The sequence below is a fragment of the Prunus mume genome, linkage group LG8, assembly GCF_029339155.1.
Source record: "Prunus mume cultivar Tortuosa linkage group LG8, ASM2933915v1, whole genome shotgun sequence".
In the NCBI taxonomy this organism is placed as follows: domain Eukaryota; kingdom Viridiplantae; phylum Streptophyta; class Magnoliopsida; order Rosales; family Rosaceae; genus Prunus; species Prunus mume.
This window is the reverse complement of record NC_142705.1, coordinates 20,230,427-20,254,504: the sequence shown is the minus strand read 5'-3', so window position 1 is coordinate 20,254,504 and position 24,078 is coordinate 20,230,427. Positions and strand designations below refer to the sequence as shown.

Genomic DNA, 24,078 nt, shown 5'->3' with positions numbered 1-24,078 from the left:
TCCTAGCCTTGTACAACTAGCACGCTCATTATGATTTTTTGAGTTTTCTTTGAGCATAGATGGGTCTACTCATCCAACTTATTCTTGAAACTCTTCCCTAGATTATTATTCACATTTCTCTTCAACTACTTGAGCTTGGGGTTAGGTAAATCTCTTGAAGCTTTAGAGCTCACCAAAGCTCGCTTCCTTTTTGGTCAAAAAAAGCCTTAAGCTCAGCCATCAATTATCTTAAATTTTGTTCTTCAACTAAGGGTCATATTGATCTTTCTCTAAGAAATGCAATTGTAGATTTCAAATTTGGCCATATATTTTGTCATTTTTAATTCAGTAAACTCGTCAAACTCACTTAAATGAAAGTGAATGTGCATGCTATGCATTAGAGCAAAAATTATACATCGATCTCTCCAAAAACTAGTGACTTTAAGAAAGATCTTTCCATCCTTATCACTCAAGATTAAGAGACTTAAAGTGGGGTCAGTAGTAACATAAGCAATCTATTTTATTCTTCGCTACAATAGATGGCTAAAGATTTAGAGACGTGGATGTTGAATTTTTTATTTTTTATTTGGGTCAAAGTGAAAAATAGTAAGTAGTCCATCAAGAATAAGCAAAATAAAGAGTGCCAATAGAAAAACACAAAAAAAAAAATAAAAAAAATTTGAACATAGTTGATGGCCAATTACAAAGATCTAGCACAAAAGAGAAAAACTTAGATTTGAAAATAAACCATAGTCGTCACCCGCATTGCACTTGTCACGCCAACATCGTAGGTCCACAACAACCAAGGATTAGCTGGTAACAAGATGTACTAAAGATTTGAACAGAAAATGGGTGATCAAGCCACCTACACAATATGCTCCCATAATTCAAGCAATGAGTTCAAAATGCAGTTTAAATGCATCTGCACACCACAATGTGTCACCAAGGAAGCACGATGGAAGCGACACCAGATGAGGAGCAGAGGATGGTGGTTGAGCATTGGTTGTGAGATGCAACGACAAGTGATAGGTGGAGGACACCATAAAAAAGAGGGGATGAGGGGAGTGTAGAAGTGAGAAGTGTAGGCTGAAAAACAATGTCAGTGGGTGGGGGAGAAAGTGTAGATTTAGGGTTTCTAGATTTGGGCAAAAATTAGGGGAAGATAATTTGAGGGTAATGAGAAAAAGGAGAGGGATTCGAAGAAGTAAAAGCCCCACATTTGAGACGTAGCTTAAGGAAAAACACCCATTATAGGTGGACATGAGCCATTGCCTCTCGATTTTGGCGTGGAGGAACAGGGCTCTCAAGGGTTAAACCCATAAATAGGGTCTAAACTATAACAACAACAAAACTCTACATATTCGAACTCTAGGAAAAAAACTCATTTGACTTTTTAATGAGACCGAATATAGCATGCAAGCCTTGAAAACCCTGAAAATTAAAACACTGCCACCAAAATTTAATTTAATTTAATCTAAAAATCATACCACAAGGATAGTATAAAATCAATTTATAAGTTATAGTGTTTATGTACAAAATCAAGGTTTGAAATGAGATTTATTATAAATTTCTAATTTTTTTTGAATCTTTTATTTAGTTCGGTGTATCTGGCATTTTTAGATGGCAAAAAGTTACTTTTGGTCCCTATGGTTTACTACTTTTACCTCTAAGGTCACTGTGGTTTCAATTTGATCATTTTGCGCATGTCGATTTCAATCTAATCAATTCAAGGACAATCTCCAAATTCTGTCAAATAAAAGTAACTACCTTTACTTGTTGAGGGGCATTTCAGTCCAAAAAGGAAAAAAAAAAAAAGGTGCGAGAAACCTTCACCTGCCCACCAGCTCACAACCAGCACCACACTCGCCCCCATCTCCCCAACCTAGCACAACCCCATAATATAAATTGAATTGAATATGTCTCATATATGTAAAGCACCAAGAAAATTCAGAAACAAGAACAAAAGAAAATAATTTAACAAAAGAAACCCAGTGGAGAAGACCCATGAATTTTCTCCCACAATTTCACCAACCAATCTGTACATGGCTATGGCTATCAAAAGAATAGAATCTCTTAACAATGTATGAAACAATCATAACCCATCATGAGAGTCCATGGCATGCAGTTCGCATATGATGCACAACTCTCACTGTTTTGTGATTTCAGCCTTAACATGTCCCCTGGTTCGCGATGCCTTCTCATCAACGCCAATGAATTTGGTAACTGAAAACCATAATTTGTTTAACTGGTTTGGCATGGTAGGGTTGGTGGTGTGGCTAAGGGCTTCTCTCTTCTTTTTTTGGGACCAAAATGCCCCTCAACAAGTGGTGGAATTTATTCTAATTTGACAGAAATTGGAAATTATTATTGAATTGCTTAAATTGAAAACCACAAAAGCAAAAATAATCAAATTAAAACGACAAGGACTGTGATAAAAATAATAAACCACGAGGACCAAAAATGACGTCTTACCTTTGTAAAATCGGAATCAAAACTTGCAAGTTGCAACCTACTTTACACGGCAAGCGACCAGACGACAAATTGTTGAGACAATCAATTGCACAAACTCCTAATTCCTAATTATCCTATTTGTTCGATAAAAAAACAAAAATCCTATTTGTGCAATTTTCCAAAAGAAAAAAATGTATTAGTTTGAAATGACTGTAGTGGCCAGACATAAGAGGCATAGCAGAGAGTAAAATCAAGGGCATGAGATGGAAAAGCAAGTCAAAACTGGTGATAAAGGCAGCAGGCTTGCAGTAATAAGCTCTCACTTGGTTACTCCTCAAATCCCCATGGCTGCTGCTTCTGAGAAGGAGGCTGCTCTTGCGGCCGTACCCTCTGATTCTCCCACCATGTATTTTCCATGCCTTTTGCTTTCGCTTCTTTTTTTTTCTTCTTGTTTTTGTTTTTGGGTTCAGATTCTTCGTCTGTATTATCTTTTTAAGTTTTACAAATAACGTAATCTGTTTGATTAATTAATTTTTTGCAGATTTGACAAGATCATCAACAAGGAAATACCATCTAAGGTGGTTTTTGAGGACGAAAAGGTGCTCCCGTGTTTCTCTAGATTTTATTTTTATTTTTTATAATTTGTTTTTCGTATTTTCCGTCTCTGTTTAGTGAATTTTAGTGAGCTTTCTCTTGTGTTGATTCATGCTAAAATCTTGCTGCTAACCGCATTCTGCTTTGGAGTACCACATCTATAAATTTGCGGCTGAAAAATGCTAAAACAAAGAAGCTTCCATTTGTTCATGTTTATAAATTTCATGTGAAAATATTTCTGATCCAATGGCTGAGATACATTTACCTAAATTTCTATTAACTTAGCAATTTAATTGTATTTTTTTTTTTACAATATTATGTATATATTAGTATCTCTCTTCCTCTAAAAATTACCAATCTCGTTGTGATTTTGTTAGTGAAGTTAATGGAATTGCATGTTTCAAAATATTTGCTGTACTTGAGTTCCCAATCCTGTCCTTATCACTATTGACAATAACTTTTGCTCATAACTTAGGGGTTGCATGGTATGATTTCAGTTTATTTGAGGGATATGAGAGATGAGAGAGAATAAAAAAGCTAAAACTAAAAAACATATATTTATAATTTCTTTTTAGTTTTTAGAATTCAAAATATGCATACTATCTCTGCTTACCTTTCATATCTATAATCTCTGTTCACATTTTTCTATCATTGTTTTCTTCTTTACCCTTGATTGAAAACAAAAACAAAAACAAAGAACAGAAATGTTACCAAATGGGCCCTTAAGAGCTGCAAATTGGGTAAATAGTGGATGCATATAGCTTATTTTCTGATACAAGGCCAAATCTTTTGAGGAGACCACCTAATTAATGTGATTAATGGAGATTCACTTGCTTCCTTAGGGCTGGGATGTATAATATATATAATTTATAGTATGTAAACATTCATTGAGATCTGTATTCTTACAATCTTGTTTAATCAAAGCTGTTTATCTTCATCAATGTGTTTTTAATGTAGTCACCTTATTTCTGGGTGTTTTATTGATTTCACAGTACCCGTTTTCTGGTTATTCACCCCGCCCTTTTATTTATTTTGAATAGGTCCTTGCTTTTAGGGACATTAATCCCCAAGCTCCGACACACATTTTGATCATTCCCAAAGTTAGAGATGGCTTAACTGGACTCTCTAAGGTACTTGCTACTGACCTTTCTTTTTCCTTTCTGTTTATGGCTTTCCTTTTTCTCTCTTGTGATAATAAGCAATCCAAGGAGGGGGAAAGAGAAATAAGAACACATAAATTTCAGGAAGTTGATAGGTTTCCTAACAATGTTCACTTGAAAAAAATTTGCCAAAAGAGTAGAAGCATCAACACTACTTTATACAGTGTATTAGAGAATTGGAAAATTAGTAGACTAGCCACAGCGGCTTGTGCTTGATGATTAACAATTTAATAGAAAAAAAATAAAAATACATCTGTGTGTATTGTGGTAATAAATACAAATGGTTTATGTCAACTGTATATCAACCATATCCAAAAGCTTAAATGTTTACCTCACTAGGATGCAATTTTAGTTATGTGCGCACGTTGGACAATGTAAAGGCAAAGCCTGACGATGGTCAGTGTGAACGCGTATGCCTGTGGTCTAATCTCCAGAAAATCTCCTATAGAGAATCTTATAAAAGAAAACGCAAGGAAAAAAATAAATTATGACGTAAGTGAGCAATATCCTAGTTAGACTATGAGAGGAAAACAATGTGGTTTTAACAAAACTGTCTTTTGTGACGTGTGTTGGCTGTTTCTGGGTAGTTTAGGTGGAAAAAAGAGGACTTTTGACATTGCTAAGGGGAAGAAGGTGGATATTTTATGGGTGTGGTGTCTCCAGATTTTAAGGACTACTCTTGATCTGTTATGCTATCTTCTTGGATAGCTGTCTTGTCTTGGAGTATTGGTGTGGTAGTCTGATCTTTAATTGTAGCTTGGTGACTGGTTTAAATCATACAGTTTAGGGTGAAGTTCTGGGATACAGTTATGGAATAAAGTGAAGTTCTGGGCTGCCCTTTGGGCATCAACTTCCCCTGATTTTATCCTATCCTACAATTATGCGCAATCTGCTGGCTGTAGTATCTTAAGGGGTTGTCTTTTGATTGGCTGTTTTGTTTTCTGTGTTGCGTAGCCTTGCGTTTGTTTCACTGGCCATTGCTTCTTTGTTTTTGTCTGTGTTCTATTTGTCCTCTCTTTTGGTCCTTTCTAATTTTGGATACAAAATGTTTCTATTAAAAAAAAAAATCATACAGTTTGCTAGTCTGAATGTTGGTCTAGAGGACTTCTTGTCATCTAATTCTTTTTCTCTTTCTTCATTTAATGAAAGTGTGTGTTTTTTTTATCAAAAAAGAAAATGTTATAACCAATGAAGAGCATACTCTGCTTGGATTTCATAGGACCTTACTAGAGTGAATCAAAATGATTAATGCAAGTACAACAAAAACAAACAACCAAACCCAGACCTGTTATCCATTTCCATTTCTGTATTAAGAGCCAATTGCTATTTAGCATACAAGATTACTTCACAATATGGCAGACATTCAGTGAAGTAATCTAGTAAGTGACTTGTTCAACACCCACAGTGCCAGAACACTAATTGTGATCTTGACCACCCCAATGGTTGTGACAAGCCAATCTGTATAAATTAGCTATCACAGTCAATCACATGGTTTTTCCAATTCTATTATCAATGTGAATTGAGATTTGTGTGGAAGGAATCTGTGCTGCTGTGCACTCCTAATGGTATGGACCATGAATTTCCGGAGCCAAAGACCTTTTTTGCTGCAAAATGTTCAGTCTCCACAGTAGAATTAGCAACTGAAGTTTACTTCACACTTGCACGGCCCCTCCTGGAATCTTGATTCGACTGGAAGTCAGAAAGCATAGCCAACTAGTATTATATCCTCACATACATAGATGAGCATGTAATCTTTGGTTCTCAATTGCTTCTGGATATGCTTCACTGCCCTTCAATGCTCAGAATCTAGGTTAGATAATAACAATTAAACCAAAGCTAGATCCCGTAATCTCCTGTTCTTCCCATGTCTTTGGACAATAGTCCTTGAAAAGAGGAATTTTTGAAGGGTATGCTGATTGTGGTTGAGCTTAATATATTTTTCTTGTGATTGTACCAGAACTTCATCACAAGGAGATAATTGGCCTTTTACTATGAGTGGAAAATTGTAAAAACTTCCCTTTCTTTCACTATGCTTTACCCTCCAATGTTCAAGATTTGGGTAGACTGATAGCGATTAATTGTAGCTATGACACAACAAATATCTAGTTCCGTGCAAAGCATGATATGCATAAGGCTTCTGGCGTCCTGCCAAAGTGTAAGAAATCTTCCTCAGATGCTCCTCTTCTTCTCATCTCTGGGCACTGGTCCAAAAGGAAATCCTCTGAAGGATTTAAAATTAAAAAAAAAAAAACCAAAATCTTGTACTCATGCATAGCAAACCTGATTTATGTATGATGATATTTATAGGGTTAATATCCTTCATGTCATCTTGCTAGAGTTTCATCCCAAGGGCATAGCTATAATTTTAATATGATGGGGAATCATGCCTCATTCATAGTGGGAAATAGGAAAAACCGTAATTTCTTTCTCTATGAACTTGCCAAAGCTCACAAAGTAGCTCTTTTATAGGGGTTTTTGATACATGAATCATTGAAAGATCCAATTTAGTTGTTTATATGCTTAAGGAATACCAAAAGACATAATTCAACACCTAAGACATTGATCATGTGAAATAAAGAGATTCAGAGATAATGGATAATCAGGCTTCAAAGTAATGGACCTAAAAATACATGTGTAAAATTGCCTTAGTTACATGAGAAGTACAAAGACTCCCAATCCTGTGGTGCTTGGTACTTGTATCATACTTTGAACTATGCTCCAGCATCACCATCCATACTTTGATATATTGTTGTCTTAGTATCATATTTGTATGTGACTGAGGGTTTTACAAAATAATGTTATCTAGTAGAAGAATTTGTGCATGGGCCACTTAGTGGTTCTGAGGAGCTGTATTTTGAAAGAGTCGGGTGATTTTAGAAGTTATATGTAAATTAAAAAGAAGAATAGATATGTCAAGATTTTGACTGCGGTAAGCTTCTTGCAGCATCACTTCAAACAGTTGGAAACGCCATTAGCAAGGTTTGGTTTTACTGAAATATTAGAATAAGATGAAATGTGGGATAAAATGGGATGTTTAGGGGATGTTAATATTTCCTTTGATGGATATAAGGAACTTATCATTTCCTTCACTTCCCCTTTACAATAAGTGGTATTTTTTTATATGAGTATATGCTCATTTAGTCTTGTAATTCATCAGTTCATAATTGACAGATTACACTCTGTTGTGGAACTTAATGTACTTTTTTGCTAAATTTTATGTTTTCCAGGCAGAGGAGAGACACACTGAAATTCTTGGTCAGCTTCTCTACACTGCCAAGCTGATTGCCAAGCAGGAAGGTCTTGATGATGGCTTCAGGATTGTGATTAATGATGGGCCAAATGGATGTGCGTATTTATTCTTTCTTTACTTTTAAGTGCTTGGGATTGGTGACATATCATTAAGTCTTTATCTTCAAACTCTTGTGCTTTCTCAGTGTAAATTTTTTGAACTTTATATTGACTTATGTATGTTCCTGCAGGCCAATCCGTTTATCACCTTCATGTTCATCTCCTTGGAGGACGTCAATTGAACTGGCCTCCAGGCTAATGCAGAGACGTGCTCGGATGTTTTGCAAGATTTCCACTGGAAGTCTGTATTGGCTTGAAACTAGTAGTTTATTGATTGGAGATCTCGAAACAGTTGTGAACTTGTAGTAGTTGGTAAAAACCTTATTTCTTAAACCATACCATGTATAAGTAATAATCTTGCCCGTTACCGATGGCTTGGTTGTCACATTTGAGGTTTTATCATTTCTGTCATGAACGTCGAAATTGGTTTCGATGGAAAGACGATATTAATATTCCAGTGAGCTCTAGCTCCTGGTTCAGTCTTGCTATGAACTGCGTATATGCGTGTGCCCCTAAAAACTTGCTAAATGACATACAATCCTCCACCAATTATTTTGAACAACCAATAACATCCAAAATAAACATTTGTTTACCACTCAAAATACAATTCACACTCTACCTTGCCTTAAAGGAAAGAAAAAATACAAATTTATAAATAAACCCAATTCTAGACATGTATTTATAGAAAAATCCAAGCACTATTTTAGAAACACACTCAAAATCAATCCCAAAGTCAACTTTTTGGGTGTGTTTATAAATGGATTTTGAGTGTGTGTAATGATGGATTTTGGGTGTGTTTATATGTTTAAATAGTGCTTGGGTTTTTTTATAATTTAAGTCTTCATTTTGGGTGTTTTAGTGAAACTCCCAAAAAAAAAAATCTACCTATGTGTGCGTTAAAAAATTATCAAACACGTATAATTAGATATGGTCCGGCTTGGCAATTCCTAAACTGTTAACCGAATCGGTCCGAATCGATCTAGTTAAGTTTGTTTTCCGGCTTGGTTCACCGTTTCAAATGCCCACTCCTATCATGATTGATCAAGTTGGAGCAATTGGACAAATTAATTTTGTAGTGACGCGCGAAGACAGAGAGTGTTATTATGTATAAATATTTAAATGCTCTAGGCTGTAGGAAGAGAAGAGGGAATTAATAATGGAGAGATCAAGAGTATGGAGAGGTGTCAGTGGAAGCAGCAGCATATTTGAGAAGAGCCGATGCCACCTGAGAGACACAGATGATGCAAATTCTTTCTGGTCGAATCTGAGACCAAATGTTGACCAACAACAGCATGCTCATCCTCACGTAGCTGACGTGGATTCGAAAACTCCTCCTCCTCCTCCTCCTTGCACTGATGATCAAGAAATAAGCGTTTTTGACGCCCACAAGTACTTGAACAATGAATTAAGCATCATCACTGACATCGACACCCAAAAGGTAATAACAAATGTTTATAAGTAAATTAATTTAGACTATCGTTTGTATTCAAAAAATTATATTTACCGCATGCATGCAGATTTCCGGTGAAACAGTTTCGACATTTTCTTGGGCCGCAGGTTCTTCAATATCTGCAGTTGATGATGCTGATAATATTAGTTATAGTAGTGTCGGTAGAAATAACTACCCGCGAGGTCGTTCTTTCCACGTGGTTGCTGCCTCTGCCACTGCCGCCACCACTCCAACGGCTTCTTCGGAGGCCAGCTGGAACAGCCAGACTGGCCTCTTATCTCATCCTCGTGGTCCGGCCGGCGCAGCCAACATCACATTCACGACGTCATTGCGTAGTCGCAGTGCTGCTAATCATAATGCTGCTCCTCATCCTCGTCACGACAATGTGAAGGAGGAGAAGGAGATGAAGAAGAAATTGGGTGTACGATGGTACAGTATTTTCCCAATGAGAAGATCAAGGAGATGCCCTTGCTCCGGCAAGAAATCGGTTCGAGTTGTTGATCCCGAGACTAAATCATCAATTCCAAACATGTCATCATCAGTCAGTCGAGTCGGAGTCGGAGTCGGAGTTGGAGTTGGAGTCGGAGTCGGAGAGAGTATTACCATTAATAATGGCAATATGGCAACCACCAATGTTGTTACAGCCCGCGATTTGAACTCTTCCTTAATCGTGCCGCCGATCGACAACCGTCGTCATCTAGTGTGGCCCGGTCCAGAACGGCGTTGTCCGGAGTGGGATGAGCACCAACAGATCACTGCCAACAATATGCCTAGGCCTACTACTACTGGTGGTGGGTTTAGCTTTCCTATATTGAAAGTGAATGGGATTGGAGGCACATCCACGTCATCGCCAGTTGTCTCAACCATATTCCAGAACCCACCAAATCCTACTTTCACATTCCCTTCTTCAACTCCCAAACCCCCAATTAGCATTCTTAATAATAATATTAATCCCAAAACTCATCATCATAATAATATTGATGATGACGTGGCAAGCGATGCTAGTTCTGATTTGTTCGAGATCGAGAGCTTCTCTACTACTTATGCTCAAACACAAAATTACTCTCGCACCCGCCCGGAGTCGTTGGAAGAGGAGGATGCAATCGGCCGCGGTCGACGCCGTTTGGGTGCCGATATCAACTCGGGATCCGATGGCCACGATTCAATCACGGCAACCGATCAATACTGCTACGAGCCGAGCGAGGCCAGCATCGACTGGAGCGTCACCACGGCTGAGGGCTTCGACCGATCATCCGATCATCATCATCATCATCATCAAGATCATGATCGTGACGTTGCTGACGTGGCACAAATTATGAAAGTGAGCAGCGGCAAAGGGAACAATATTGGGATTGTTGAGCTGTCGACGTGAGAAGGCGGTTAGTGTGGGGCCTAACCCAGTGAGATTGGTCATCATGCCTCCTGCTGCAGCACCTGATCAGAATCGACATACGGGTGGAGGAGCAGGACCCACCAAAATTCTACCACCATCGTTCAAATTCCAGGATCAGGCATGTGGGGAGTAGGCCAGGCTTAGCCAACAATAATAAGCCACCGCTTGCAGCTCGGATGTCTGTTCCTTTTGCAACATCCGCACAGCCAGTCATCTGATCATCAATCATCAGTCGTGCTGGAGAACCAACTTGCATGTCACGGAAAAATACTATTTTGCTATTTTCATCAAATGCGAAATTCTTATTATATATTATTAAATATAATTAAATAAAAATAACAAATAATGTTATTCCCGCGATGTACAAGTTTTTCTCATCATATATTTTACATGCATTGCATTGGATGCTTCTCTTATCTATAAATTCATCCTGTAAACTCTAAAGCCAGCATCTCTCTCGTCTTTATTCTCTTTTTCCACGTTTTCCCTTTTTCTCTTTTTGTAATCGTGTTGGTTTATTATTGATTTCATCTTCTTTTTTCAATTTTAATTTTGTGTGCATGTGTTCTTCTCTTGCATGATGATTGGGTTTGTTATGCGTCGTATTGTCTCTGCCTCTTTTTATTGTTATATTAATTTCTTTTTTGTATACACAGCCAGGGGCGGAGCTATTTATAGGCCTGAGATGGCCTAGCCCCCCCACCATCTTCTCACCTCTTTGACTATATAAAGAGTGTAGTATAGATTGCACAAAAAATCCCATAGTTTTAAGCTTGTGGCCCCTCCAAATATCAAACTCTACCTCCGCCACTGTACGCAGCACATGCATAATTGAACCCAAAAAAAAAAAAAAAAAAAGTGGAACTTGAGATGTCTTCAAGATTGTGGTTTTCCTTACTAGATTTCATTGTTTTTCCTCGTTCGTATGTTTCCCTATGTGACTCTATTTTGAGTGTTAAATCTACCTTCAATATATTCAACTAAAAGTAAGAATGAATAAGCAATTAACGTCCGCATATACACTAACAGATAATGGTTGTAAGTTTATTTTTATTTTTATTTTTATACAAATATTTTTAACTTTGGGTACACATGTCTAAACTTTCAAAATATTGGAAGATATTTTATGTTTCACTGCTGTCATAGGGAATTATCAAAAGACATTTTCTTCTATTTACGAGGCCCATTGTTTGATAGTTAAGCTAACCTAATTTCTAGACCAATTTAATCCAAATTTTATTAGCAAATCCACGAATCATGTAATAGTATAACAAGTGAATACGAAATCATTCCCACATATATTGAATTTAATGCTTTAATTTTATTAGTTAACTTGCCAACGGGGTCTAGCCTAGTGGAAAAGAGCCTTGACTTGGTCTCAGGTTCAAACCCACATGACATCTTAGTTATGTGTGTGTGTGTGAAAAACTCTCTCCTCTGTAGTTTAGATCATCACTTGTACTCCAAAAATAATAAATAAATAAACTTAGTTTAATTAGATGAAGACACTAGAACGCGTGTTTTGGTGAGCTTCTACAAATTCTGGCCGGAGCAATGTCGTATTGAAAAATGTGGGGTTGAGTACAATCGAAATTGTTTGGAATGTATTTTTTAGGTGGAAGATAATAGGAAGGGGATCCTCAAGGAGAATCAACAAGCGATGTTCGCAAACTATGTAGAAGTCAAATAAACAGCTCTTGGATAAGGAGGTACTGGCTTGGGACTTAGTGTTGTTCATCCTCTGGTAAGTAAGATATATAAATTCCATTTACTTGTTTAAGAATATCTTGAATATAGGGCATGCGTTGTTGGGTTTGTTTTGGTACATGATTTATCATGTTATTCACCCAATGTTTTGAGCTAGTTTTTGATCTTTTATAGCATTTTACTTCCTTTTTGTGTTTTTATAGGTTTTACTCTAGTTGGAATGTGTTGAGGCCCAAAAATTTAAGGGGCTAAGCCCAGATCAATTCTTGGCTCAATACAGATAATTGAACGCAAAAGAAGCTCAATTGGGCCAAAAGAGAGTTTGTAGGACTCACCAATACGAGCTACGGGCAACATATCATGCCAAGCAAGCACGTGCAAAAGGGCCAAGAGCATGCCAACTTTACAAAAATCACGCTCACATGCCCATTCAGTGTTACTTGGCCCAATTATAGCCTATCACAGCATAATAAAACCCAAGCACAAACATAGGTATCGTGTAAAGAAGAGCCACTATTCTAACACCAAGCTATGCCACAAGCTTAAGTGGGTCCAAGTCACAAAATTACCTTGGGCTTATTGAGAAGATTGTGGTATGGAAGGAAACAACCAATCACAGGACCCATTGAGGGTTAAGGGAATGAAAGTTTTAAAGCCACTTGGGAGCATTAAAACGCAAGCTCATTTCTCGGACCCAAATACATGGGTTAGCATGAGAGAAAGGGGAAAAATGGTCCAATGTCTTAGGAAAACATTTAGTAGCCTACATACTTAGATAAGCCCACATCAAAAGAATGCTCAAAATTAATAAAGCCACTTCCAGCAGCTTGACGAAAAGCCTATTAAACGCTGGAAATAACAAGCCAAATGACCCAAAACCGTGCATACAAGCCCAGCCCAACAACTTATAAAAATCTGGCACCAAGTTCCACCTCTGTTAGAACTCCAAGAACGGTCAACAAAGGAGCCATGACAGAGACCAAAGGAAACCTACGAGGGTAGGATGAATACCCATCGGACAAAAGGCTCCACCCATCTTCTTTTCCATTACAAAGCTTCATTTTGAAAACCAAGAGGAAAAGTAGGTGGCGCCTCACCCTTATGGGGAGGTCTAGCTGCGTCAAACCCTTGGAACCACAAAGGGTTCCTTACCCATGCACCTTGGATATGAGAATTTCACCAAAATAGGATTAAGTGGGGAGCAGCCAAAGGAAAAGGAAGAAGAAGATTAGATGAAATCAAGGTTCTTCGTGCCTATAAAAGGGGGCCTCTTCTACCCAACGAAATCACCATTAAGTGAGTTTTTGGCTATATTTGAAAGTTTTTTAAAAAAACTGACATTTATGAATTTAAGGGTTAAATTTTAGCTATTTTTGATAAAAACTCTCGTAGGTGCTCCTGCATCAAACTCCAACGAGAAATAGCACGTCCTACCCAGTCATCATCACCATGGTGGCCACCATCCTCACCACAACATCTACAAACTATCATAAAGCCGGGGCCAACTTTTGCACCCTTTGGGACATAATTGGTGTACGGGCAAAATGCAGACGGGTGATCCTGCTTCAAACACATCTTACATTGATGCTGAATAAATTAACATGGTTTTCCTAGCACAATAAGCATAACAAAAACTTAAAAACAAGTCAATTACAAGCTAGAAAGTAGTCCACGCTGTTCAATTAACACAAGAGTCTCAACTTTGCACATATTGAATGAAAAATTAACCCATCAGAGACCCAGTTAATCATATAAAAAGATAGGGGGCATAGTGAACACACAGGCTAATGCCATACAAAAACTTTCACAATTGAATTGCAGTAATCCAATTCCACCCATCAATTTGTTCATATTCTCATTCCACAAGTTTTTAAGAGGATGGTGAGAGTATACATTGGGTTAAGTGGTGAGCAAAAATGCTCCCGGAACAAAATGGATCCTAGAAGGTATGTATCAATTCCAATCCAAGTTCCAACAGTCCTCTGTCGTTACCAAGCACTCACCGTCCTACCCCTATCTTGGACGTTGGTATCTGTTCAGTAGACTCACTACGATTGTTGGGAGACTGGGGACTTGGGGCTCTTAGTACCAAAATTTTTTGTAAAGTTAATTTCTGAAGCACCCCGTGAATGGAGAGACGTTGATGAAGCAGGATAGTTTGAACAGCGTTGATGAGCAGCCAGGTGTTGCACCAAGTTGATCCATTATTAAGCATTGAAAACTTAAACTAACAAGCAAAATAAATTTATCACAAAAAAAAAAAAAAAAAAAAAAAAGGCGAAATAAATAGATTTAAGATGTAACTACATGCAAAATCCATCTCATAGCATTTATGGGGAGTTGAAATTACATGCTACTTATACACTAAAAAGGGGGAAAATCATAAATTGTATAATTACAAATGGATTGCATGTCTATTTACGAGGTATACATAACATGGTTTCTAATTACTCGCACAAGCTTCATGAAATACTACCGACAATTCGGACTCCTATTGTTTTGAACCACACAAGGGATCTAACTCCATTGACGCTTTCTGTGCAGCATCACCATCTCTCTCTTTAAACTCTGTTTGCAAGTTGAATCCAAATCCACCGTCACTTCCATACAAGTCTCGATCCCATTGACCGACAAATTCATTCTTTTGGTCAGCTTTTGGAGGCACATTAGATGTGGTGCAACCATCTGGCAACCCATCATCCACCCTTTGTTTCTTTCGCGGAGATGAGGGCATGGCAGATGCATCGCCCGCTGTCTCCAACTGAGATGACTTCTGCTTATCCTCCGCTGATGGCAATACATCAGATCCTTTGAGAACGCCACCAAGTTTCTCCTGCTCCTCAATGATCTTCTGCAAGTATTTACCCTGAGCTTCTATTCTCATCTGCAACTGCCTTTGAACCTGAATTTGTATTCAAATATATTAGCAAACTTTTAATATAGCCAACACAAATATAGCCAATCAAAATGCACAGGCATAGACCAGAAGAAAGTGACAAATAACAATACCAATAAAGTGCACACACAAGAACAGACACAAGCTTTCACCATATTAAATGCGCCTGCGTTCTAAACTAAGAGGATCGGGTCCAGGAACAGTTCCAGAATCATGCACCACACTCAAAATGAACAAGCAACACAATAATGTGTTCTGTGAAAAAAACAGAAGAAAACATGGATATTTGCAATTATCCACCCACCAACTTTCCCATCCCTACAAAATATCTTTTAAGAAAAAACCACTAGTACTCAACCCACCAACAAATATTCCCAAAACACTCCTACAAACCATTACTACTTAACCAGTTGCTAGCCTCCAGTGTTGCCATATTACCACCCAGGCCATGGCAGCGTTTTCAACATCACTATTAGCAGAAATTTAAAGTTTCCCTTTCAGTTTTTGAATAAATTTTTTATACTTCCAATATATCTGAAATCCTAGTGACCTGTGTGCAAGAAGATTTTTCAGGCTATATTCCTCTTTCAGCAATTTAAGGCAAGGTGAGGGCAAGAGACCTTACCTCAAGCTGTTCATGAAGACGCTTCTGAACTTCCATCTGCATCCTCAATGCCTCATTAATTTGGACTCCACTGAAGAATTTAAAGATTCTAATTAGATGCAGATCATTAATATAATAATAAGACACAGGACTATGCAAGTAAAGAGATATGATGATACTGGTCATGAAAGGTTAAGACGAGACAAAAAGTGTGCATATAATCATATCAGGTAAGGGAAAAGGTACCCACGGAGAAGAATCAGAGCAAGAAAGGCTGTCTCCAGAACCCTTCTTCTCGTCTTTAGAACCTATAAGTCAAAGTGCTTCTCCAAATTCAAATTCATATTTTCATACCGTAAAAACAAGTCTGCTATTGCTGAAATAACATAGATAGATGGAGGGAGACGACCCTTACCATCAGCCGGAGACTCTGGCAGGTACTTTGCAAGGCGATACTTCTATACAAAAGAATAATAATGCTATTAGAAACTAAAAACATAAAAATGTCTAACATTTATGTTCCTGCATAGGTAATATAGTGTAGCAAGGTGGCCGTACCTGTAAATGGCTTTTCACATGATAAATAGTTAGTCCCGGAACCCCCATCACTCTCAGAACACCTTTAGGTGTTGCCCCTAAAGCAAATTGGAAAGAATGAAATATATTAATTAGGTAATGGCTATGATCATAAACAATAGTTTGGCTGAGACTGGATCTGGAAAAAATAACATCCAGTCCCATGCTGTGGGACTGATTTGCCCCAAAGACTGCACACCTCTAATGAAGCACTGGGACAGTTTAATCCAATACTACATTTTGTCCCGTGAACACACCATTAGCTACCTCACAGTTCATTAGAAAAATCTAACCACAAATCAATGCTTAAATCAATCCTTAACCAGAATTAAGAATGAGACCAAACACTCAGAATAATTTTACAAAATTAACAGCACACAGAGAAACATAGATTTATTAACTCAAAAGACATTACAAATCGTGGATATGGAATCCAAACTCGGGCTACAAGAAAACACCAAACACTACACTCTAGTATGAGAAAAAGATTCAAAGTACCAAAAATCAGAACTTCTCTAAATAAACTAACTGAATGCAACAGTGACTGTCCTTTAAGAAAGCACTGTGAAAAGTTAGAACCCATTAGTCCAAAGTAAAAGTCCTCATAAGGTTGGTTATTCAGTTAGCCATCCACATGGATATCCCTTACAGTACAAATTGGTATTCCAATTCAGAAGTCGCTTGATCAAGGTTATTAGTTAACATGTTGACTCATACTATCACTATAGATGGTTACCCATAGTGTATGATAGAAAAGTGAAAACAGAGGGCAGAAACAAAGGAATTAGTTGTTCAACAAATCTTTCTTGGCTCTTCTTCATACTAGACACAGTTCTCTTCCATGCCTGAGCATGTTTTTTTGACAGGAATTTCAACACTTAGCATCAATTAAAGGCCAAGATGAAACAGAAATCAATTTACAATTGGACTTCTACTTCAACCAACAGCACTATCAACGCACAAATTTCATAGCAATCAGAACACCACTGTAGCATATTATATTGAGATACTTTTTAGAGTTCATAAATTGTCAGTTTGGGAGTTGGTGTTTTATTTTAATGTTGAGAACCCAACCTTCCATCTTGCCAAACTTAAGGAAAACGATAATACGTGTACAGTTCCTGAATCCAAATACTTCTTTGGATCTACCTGTTGCTTACGCCCCTAATGCTTGTAGTCTTCTACATGTCAACCTACTGCTCAAGATCCTTCTTCCATGTGAACCTATTACTCAAGGTGGACTAAACATACTAGTTGGACTGAACCAAATAAACAAGAATATCGCCGAATTAAATGGCATAAGGCTGAACTCCACGATGTCAACAGAATTTTTTTTTTTTTTTTTTTTTTAAAAACCTGAAAAATTTGATTATAAAATAACAGATAGAATGTCCACCCAAGTCAAACTACCTGAAATGTGGCCTAAAGACTCAAGAAGCATCAAGGGAAAAGGCAATGCCAGCTCAACCACCAAAACCGATTTATTAGTAGAAACATAGGATCATTCAGGCCAGACTCATTTGACTTAATGACTTTATGAAGGTATCATAGTTGAACTACTATTCTGCATAAAATATGCCGGTTAAAATACTTCAAACGCTTTGTGTAAACCCTAAATTGAACATAAATGTCTTATATACCTCCATTCTCGCCCCAGAAGCACAAAAAATGAAAAATAATAATTGAGCAGTCCTTCAAGAATGACTTGGGAAGCTGAATGCTGGAACCAAACATTTTGAATTATCAAAATCCATGACAACATGATTGGACCTAGACAAATTCGCAATTTCTGTGGGCTCAGAGCAAGGTTTCAAAGCAACAATAAGCTGAAAGAAGACTAAATGGAAGATCAAGCTTCTACAAATGGAGTAGAAGATGAATTGCCTCAAGGAGTTTTGCAAGCCCAAAAAATTTAGATGTTTGTGTTTCTTCTAAGTTCTGAATACACTAGAAATGGTGCCTGAAGCTGATGAGGATGCACTGATGTGCAACATGTTCTCACATCTATTTGGACCAACACTAAATTTAATTTAGACATCTTCCATTGAGGTCCATCCCAAATTTTACCAAACTCTATGAGGCATTCATCTCCAAGTACAAATGTAACAAGAAGAAAAAGGAGAAAGCATCCAACTCCAACATGAAACGGGAAGACGAAATTGATGGATTTCCTAAGCTGATTTGTCTTTGAATGTCCTAGGTAGGAAAACGTGATAGCTAGCCATGGGTTGGATCAGCACTCAGGCCCAGACAAAGGGTGCAGGAGTCACTACTCAAGAGACCTCCAAGGGCATGGTCAGAGTCACCACAAGAACCGACGGCTGTACAAGACTTAAGAAGGGAAGAGCCAAGCAATGAGTAAAATCAACAGGGAAGTGGTTTCACAATCCTCATGCGCAAACCAAAAGACAAAGCAGAAAGATCAAGTAGCCTAAAAAAACCTTTACTGAGATCCAACAGACCATGTGCTGGGCAAAACTGTACATGTGAATACAATTTGGATATTATTTCAAGTATCGCCACCTATGAGGAAGCCACAACAAGATACAAGTAAGCATTGTTCCTTAACATCCATCAGAACTAACAAGTGAAGGAAGTTGAGGAGGAAAGTGGAGGCCATGATCAAACAAGGCGATGCTCCCTCCACACACAGCCAATCGTGCACAATTGATGAAACTACCTAAGTTACCCAAACAGAATGTCCTATCAATAGTCCAATTTTTTTCCCAGATTATAACTTTCATTTACAAGAATCCTGGCCCGAATGACAAAATGAAAGCTCAGAGAAAAACAAGACAAGAAAGACAACAAGAAATCATTAAAAGAATTTGTAGGATCTACACCCCTGCACAATAGTTATGCCAATGAGAAAAACAAACGTAATTCAGACATAAGGATGTAGAATGCATCCACCTCTTAAACCATGAGCCATTGGTAGTCATCATACTTGCACATGTAAAGTTTTTGGGACAGCTGCGGAAATCAACGGTTAAAGGTATAGAATATTAAATCAAGGCAAGCAAATTGATCAGCTTTGGCGGGAAGGAAGTGAATCCCATGGATGAGTCACTCTACCAGTTATTTGGGTTGATAAGGCAATAGTGGACTTCACACTGGTAGACTCTCTTTCCCCTTATAACTTTTAGCAGAGCTCAAACTGGGAGAAGCCCTGTCTGCATATAACTTGAATAGGAAAGTAAAGGGTACATTAAATGGAAGGGATTCCTTCGAACTTGCACCAGGTCATCATGAGTGGTTTTACAGGGACGGACAAGAAACCATTGACATCAAAGGAGACCCATGTACATCGACACTATGGCTAAGCTGGACCTTGAAAGTTGAGTTGGCTTTTAACTTTGGTTTGAGCCTCCTAGTAATGTTCTCTCAATTTTGCAGGGTGATAAGGCTGGCCGGTCTCGGTCTCAAATAATAGTTACTTAGTTGTTTTTGCTTTTGCATCCATGTAACTGAAAAACAGAGATTCACAATGCCACAGTATTGTGACCAGCCAGTACCAAACAGCCAGAAAATCAAGGTGAGCCTTCAAAACAACTAGAAGGGGACCCACCTAAATGGTTCAGGCACGAGCCAAATCAAAATTTCCACTTTAGAACCACTAGTGGAAAAGAATCTGTATCCATTTAAGCCAGAAAGCACAGATGTGCGGCTATCAGAAGAAGAAAATAGGCAGCAGATGGAGTTTCTAAAGAACAACAAAGATATCTTCACGTGGCCATATATAGACATGTTAGATATTCATTCGTGGATAGCATGCCACATTTTAGATCTCTGAGACAAAGAAGGATAGCTATGAGAGAAGAATTTCCAAGGCAATCCACTTTCTTGGAGCCCTAACCACTAGAAATGACTTCACACTTACCATGAATAATAGAACATGACAATGAATCCTTCTCAAGAGGACTCTCCACAACTATCTACACATAAGAGGCATGTTCCTAAACAACAAGTTCCCAATCATGAACCCCCTCGTCCCGGCACCAATTTCTTTATGACTTTTAACTAGACTCTAACTGATTAAATGAATCTCCCTTAACTACCCTTACCCAAAAGAAATTTATCATAAAATTTTCTAGGATTTGGCACTAGACTCCAACTATTCAAATCAGCACTCATACCTTAACGGCAGAAATGAAAAAATAAAAACAAAAAAGATGAAATAAAATAATTCTGATAAAAAATCAAACCAAAGCCATCTCAACCACATAGGTCCCCACTCATAAACATCAGAAAAAGAAAGGGGGAGGGAGAGAGAGAGAGAAGCAATTCTAGAGTTCAGTTAGAAGAAGAGTTTCTCTACAACAGAAAAGTCATCCGTAATCAAAAAACAAAAGTTTTGGAAACATAGGAAATACAATAAAATCCTGCCTTTATTTCCCCAAGCATCTTCATTGAAACTCAAACTACCATAAATGAAGCCACTAATCAAGTAATTATGAAATAAAAATCCCTCTAAATTATTTGGTTCAGAATTAAGAGGATCACCACACAACAGAACTAATGAAGTAAAAGTTGGTATACCAAAAAAAAAAGTGAAAAAAATTATAATTCTTGATATTGTAAGGCAGGGATAATGTAGGAAGGCCACTAAACTATTTCAAACATGTGAAAATTGCTTTCTCGTAATTCTATCACCTGATACTGTGAGCAAACAAACATACATTTATCACATTCTTAACAGAGAACTACAACTGACCCAAAAACAGCGAAAGAAAAATAACCCACGTCTGCTAAAGGGAAAAAACACAACAGAGATGGATTAATTACAGTGAAAAAATAGAACTAAAAAAGAAAGTACCAAATAGAATTACGTTACTAAAAGAAAATACCCACTATCTGGTCCACCGAGTTGCGTAATGGCGTCGACGAAGCGGTCATGGAGATCCGAAGTCCACCGCAGGCGTTGCTTGCCACTTCCCCCAGAAGGCGTTGGGCTTTTCACTGAAGAGCCACCACTGACAACCCCAACGTTTGCGAGCTCCTCAGAGCTCTGGGGTTTGTGAGGAACTAAGCTCGCTGTTGAAAACTTCTTGGCATGATACATGGTGAAAATCCACTAAACATAAACACAGAGACACAAAAAGGAAGAGCGAAAGAGCGAAAGAGTGAAAATTTGTGAACAAAATACAAAAAGGTAGAGAATTCGCAAAGTCAAAGAATCTCCATGATAATTGAAACAAACCGTCAGCAGAGAAGAAAGAGAGATGAAGTTGCAAATTGAAATCGCAGCTGCAGACAGAAATTGAGGTTGAGAAGAAAGCTTCAGGGACAATTCAATCGATGAGACCAATCATATTATTCTCTCGGCAGCTTAGAAACTAGAAAGCTTGTCAGCCATTGGATTTGGTTGGAGAAATTTTATTGGAGGCCTGCAAAATGGTAAACTGCGCGTTTGGACGATGTAGACAATTGAGGTCAAAAGGCAGGTCACGACCCACAAAGCTTCTGGTCATTTGGACTGTCCAACTACGTGAAAGCCAAAAAAAACCAAAAAAAATAAATAAACAAAAAAAAAATAATCATGAAAAATGTTTGTCACTAATCAAAAATCGCAACCCAAAAAAAAAAAAAAAAATCTCTCAAGCTCATTCTTCTTCAACCTCCAACTTGGCTGCGGCTTATCCAACCTCAATTCTTGACTATAACGTTTCATTTAAATTTTAGAGTCTTGGCTTTTGCATATGGTGATTATTTGCTAGTAAAAGAAAGGTGTTTTTATGGTCAAGCTTTGGACTCATCTTGTTTCTGCATATAGGTTTGAGTCACACAATGATTCAGTTAGGCTATTGTATGTTGGCGGGGACAACTCAAGAGATATACACCGGTTTGTGGACTTTGCCAGAACGTAGTAGGCTTGAATCTCCTTAAAGAGAGATTTCACACCTCACCCCAATTATCTACGTAGTTTCGAGGTTTTTCATGATTCAAATCGTCCAATGCCTCGCCAATTAGAACTTAATAGATCACACACGTATAAGTTTGAGATATGTAAATTAAATAGAGATAATAAACAAAAATTGATTAGTTAATAAAGATGAATTAATTATTGAATGTAGGAGTTTCATTGGTTCTTAAAATTAGATTTGGGGTTCTAGGCCCATTGGGTTTGGACCCTTTGGTCTTGTAACTTAGGTTTTGGATGACAAATTAAACCACAAGGCCGAAGAGGCCCAATAAAACACACGTGCATGTTTACTAGGGAGCTTCTACAATGAGGAGTTAAAGTGAGGAGGTTATTTGAGGAGACCGATCCGACCGTCAAAACATTTAAAATATTTAAGTCCCATAATTTCTTTACATTTGTTGATGGTGAGATTTGACCTCCTCAAATAACCTCCTCACTTTAAGCCCTCATTATAGCCTTTCCGTGTTTACTAATCTGTAATAGATATTGGAATTATTTTACAATTCTACATTATAATGTATAAACCAATAAAATAAAATAAAAACCAAGAGCTAGAATGATTAGGAGGGATTGCTCACCCCATACCTGTTAATTCTTTCTCTTCGGTATTCCTGATTCCCGTCATTCCATGTACGTCAACAACGCATTAAGTTCTTAATTCCAAAACTGTTCTAGTACTTGCAAAGGTTTTGTAACTTTTATATGGTGTCCAAGCTCCTATAGTTCTAGTACTTCCATTTAAGTTCTTGGGCTTCCGAAATCAGCTCCTTTTTTGTTTTTTTTTTCGTTCGAAGGAATGAAGATTTCATCACTAAAGACTTCCCATCAAGAAGAAATCGGTCTTATTTAAACACCTTGTTTAAGCATATGTTATCAGGAAGTAGTATCATGTCAATGCAAGCTATAAATAGCTTTCCGGGAACATAGTGAAGAAAATAATAAACAGCCTTTTATGCAAGATGATTACATTTTCATGGTAAAGTTACTGAGATAGTCTTGTGAAGGAACCCATATTTGGTGAAATAAGTTTATAATCTTTAATTATTACACTGGATGTTGCAGACACTGCCAGAAAATCACTGGAAAGGAATGAGGCTCATTGTTCAGAATAGAGTTGTTAACACCTACTATGGGAATCCAAAAGGGGAAAAAAAGGGCTGTCTGGTTTCTAACCTGTAGAACTAGAAGAAATTGGGAAGCAAGAAAACCAATCCGTTCCACAATGAGAACCCAAACCACCCACTTTACAAAACCAAATCAGTTTCGCAATAAGATGCATGCATGTAAAAGAAGGAAAAAACAAAAAAGGCAAACCAAAAAGAAAGAAATCCGGTCAGTTAGACAATGAGAACACCAATCATGAAATGCATGCGGCCATATTCTTACAACCCCCCAAAAAATGAAGAAATTATAGAAAAGACAAACATGACAATGAAAAGCCAGACCATAAGACATGTAGTCATATATACACAAGATGAAACCCAAACAGGTTAGTTAGAACATGAAAATGAAACCGCAAATTGAATAAAACCAAATATGAGATACATAAAACAAACACGCAGAGGCAAAAAAGCAACCACATATACAAAAACTGCTTAAAATGAAAATTAAAAAAAAATAAACAAAGGGAAGGAAGGAAGAAGCACCTTGTGGTAATAAGAGTCGTCAGATAAGGTGAGGGATTCATAAATTTGAGACAAAGACATGTGACAGAGTGTTTGGAGGAGAGACAAGAAGAGACAGGATGAGACTTGGAAGTGTGTTCGGAGGAAGAGGGAGAGATGGGAGGGAAATAGAGAAGAGAAGAGGATATTTTTTCTGTGAAAATTTAAACTTTAATCATTTTCACGAGATGTACTTTACAAGCACAACTGTCGTTGTAGTTTTGGCTTATTATACCATATCAGCAAGCTGAGGTAATTTTCACTTTGGTACCTGGATGAAAGACTCATGCGCTAAGACTGCAAATCGTATCTAGGAGGTAAGTAGCGAGGCAT

General features: G+C 37.7%; 3 protein-coding genes across 5 annotated transcripts; 2 read left to right on the top strand and 1 right to left on the bottom strand.

Annotated features, from left to right (window-relative positions):
• The first annotated feature begins 2,603 nt into the window (after window positions 1–2,603).
• HIT3 (HIS triad family protein 3) lies at window positions 2,604–8,020 on the top strand. The gene is made up of 5 exons (XM_008242380.3): window positions 2,604–2,836; window positions 2,972–3,029; window positions 4,065–4,154; window positions 7,412–7,529; window positions 7,664–8,020. The coding sequence occupies exons 1-5, from the start codon at window positions 2,694–2,696 to the stop codon at window positions 7,729–7,731; spliced, it is 477 nt and encodes a 158-aa protein (XP_008240602.2). The 5' UTR covers window positions 2,604–2,693; the 3' UTR covers window positions 7,732–8,020.
• A 374-nt stretch (window positions 8,021–8,394) lies between these two features.
• Window positions 8,395–10,780, top strand: LOC103339117 (uncharacterized). Its single transcript, XM_089043368.1, is given in 3 exon segments — window positions 8,395–8,970; window positions 9,005–10,326; window positions 10,328–10,780. Coding segments are annotated over 3 exon segments (1,785 nt in total). The 5' UTR covers window positions 8,395–8,688; the 3' UTR covers window positions 10,509–10,780.
• Window positions 10,781–14,382: 3,602 nt separating this feature from the next.
• Window positions 14,383–22,877, bottom strand: LOC103339100 (protein PHOSPHATE STARVATION RESPONSE 2-like). Of its 3 annotated transcripts, XM_008242378.3 has the most exons (8): window positions 22,667–22,871; window positions 21,359–21,642; window positions 21,010–21,232; window positions 16,141–16,217; window positions 15,998–16,040; window positions 15,833–15,890; window positions 15,604–15,673; window positions 14,383–14,984 (listed from the first exon to the last, which is right to left on the bottom strand). In XM_008242378.3, exons 3-8 carry the CDS (start codon window positions 21,218–21,220, stop codon window positions 14,574–14,576), a joined length of 870 nt encoding a protein of 289 aa, XP_008240600.1. In that variant the 5' UTR covers window positions 21,221–21,232; window positions 21,359–21,642; window positions 22,667–22,871; the 3' UTR covers window positions 14,383–14,573. The 3 variants fall into 3 exon arrangements, with proteins under 3 accessions (XP_008240600.1, XP_016651870.1, XP_008240601.1); XM_016796384.2 differs by having other exon boundaries at window positions 21,010–21,642; window positions 22,667–22,877; XM_008242379.3 differs by lacking the exons at window positions 21,359–21,642; window positions 22,667–22,871 and having other exon boundaries at window positions 21,006–21,199.
• Window positions 22,878–24,078: the final 1,201 nt, after the last annotated feature.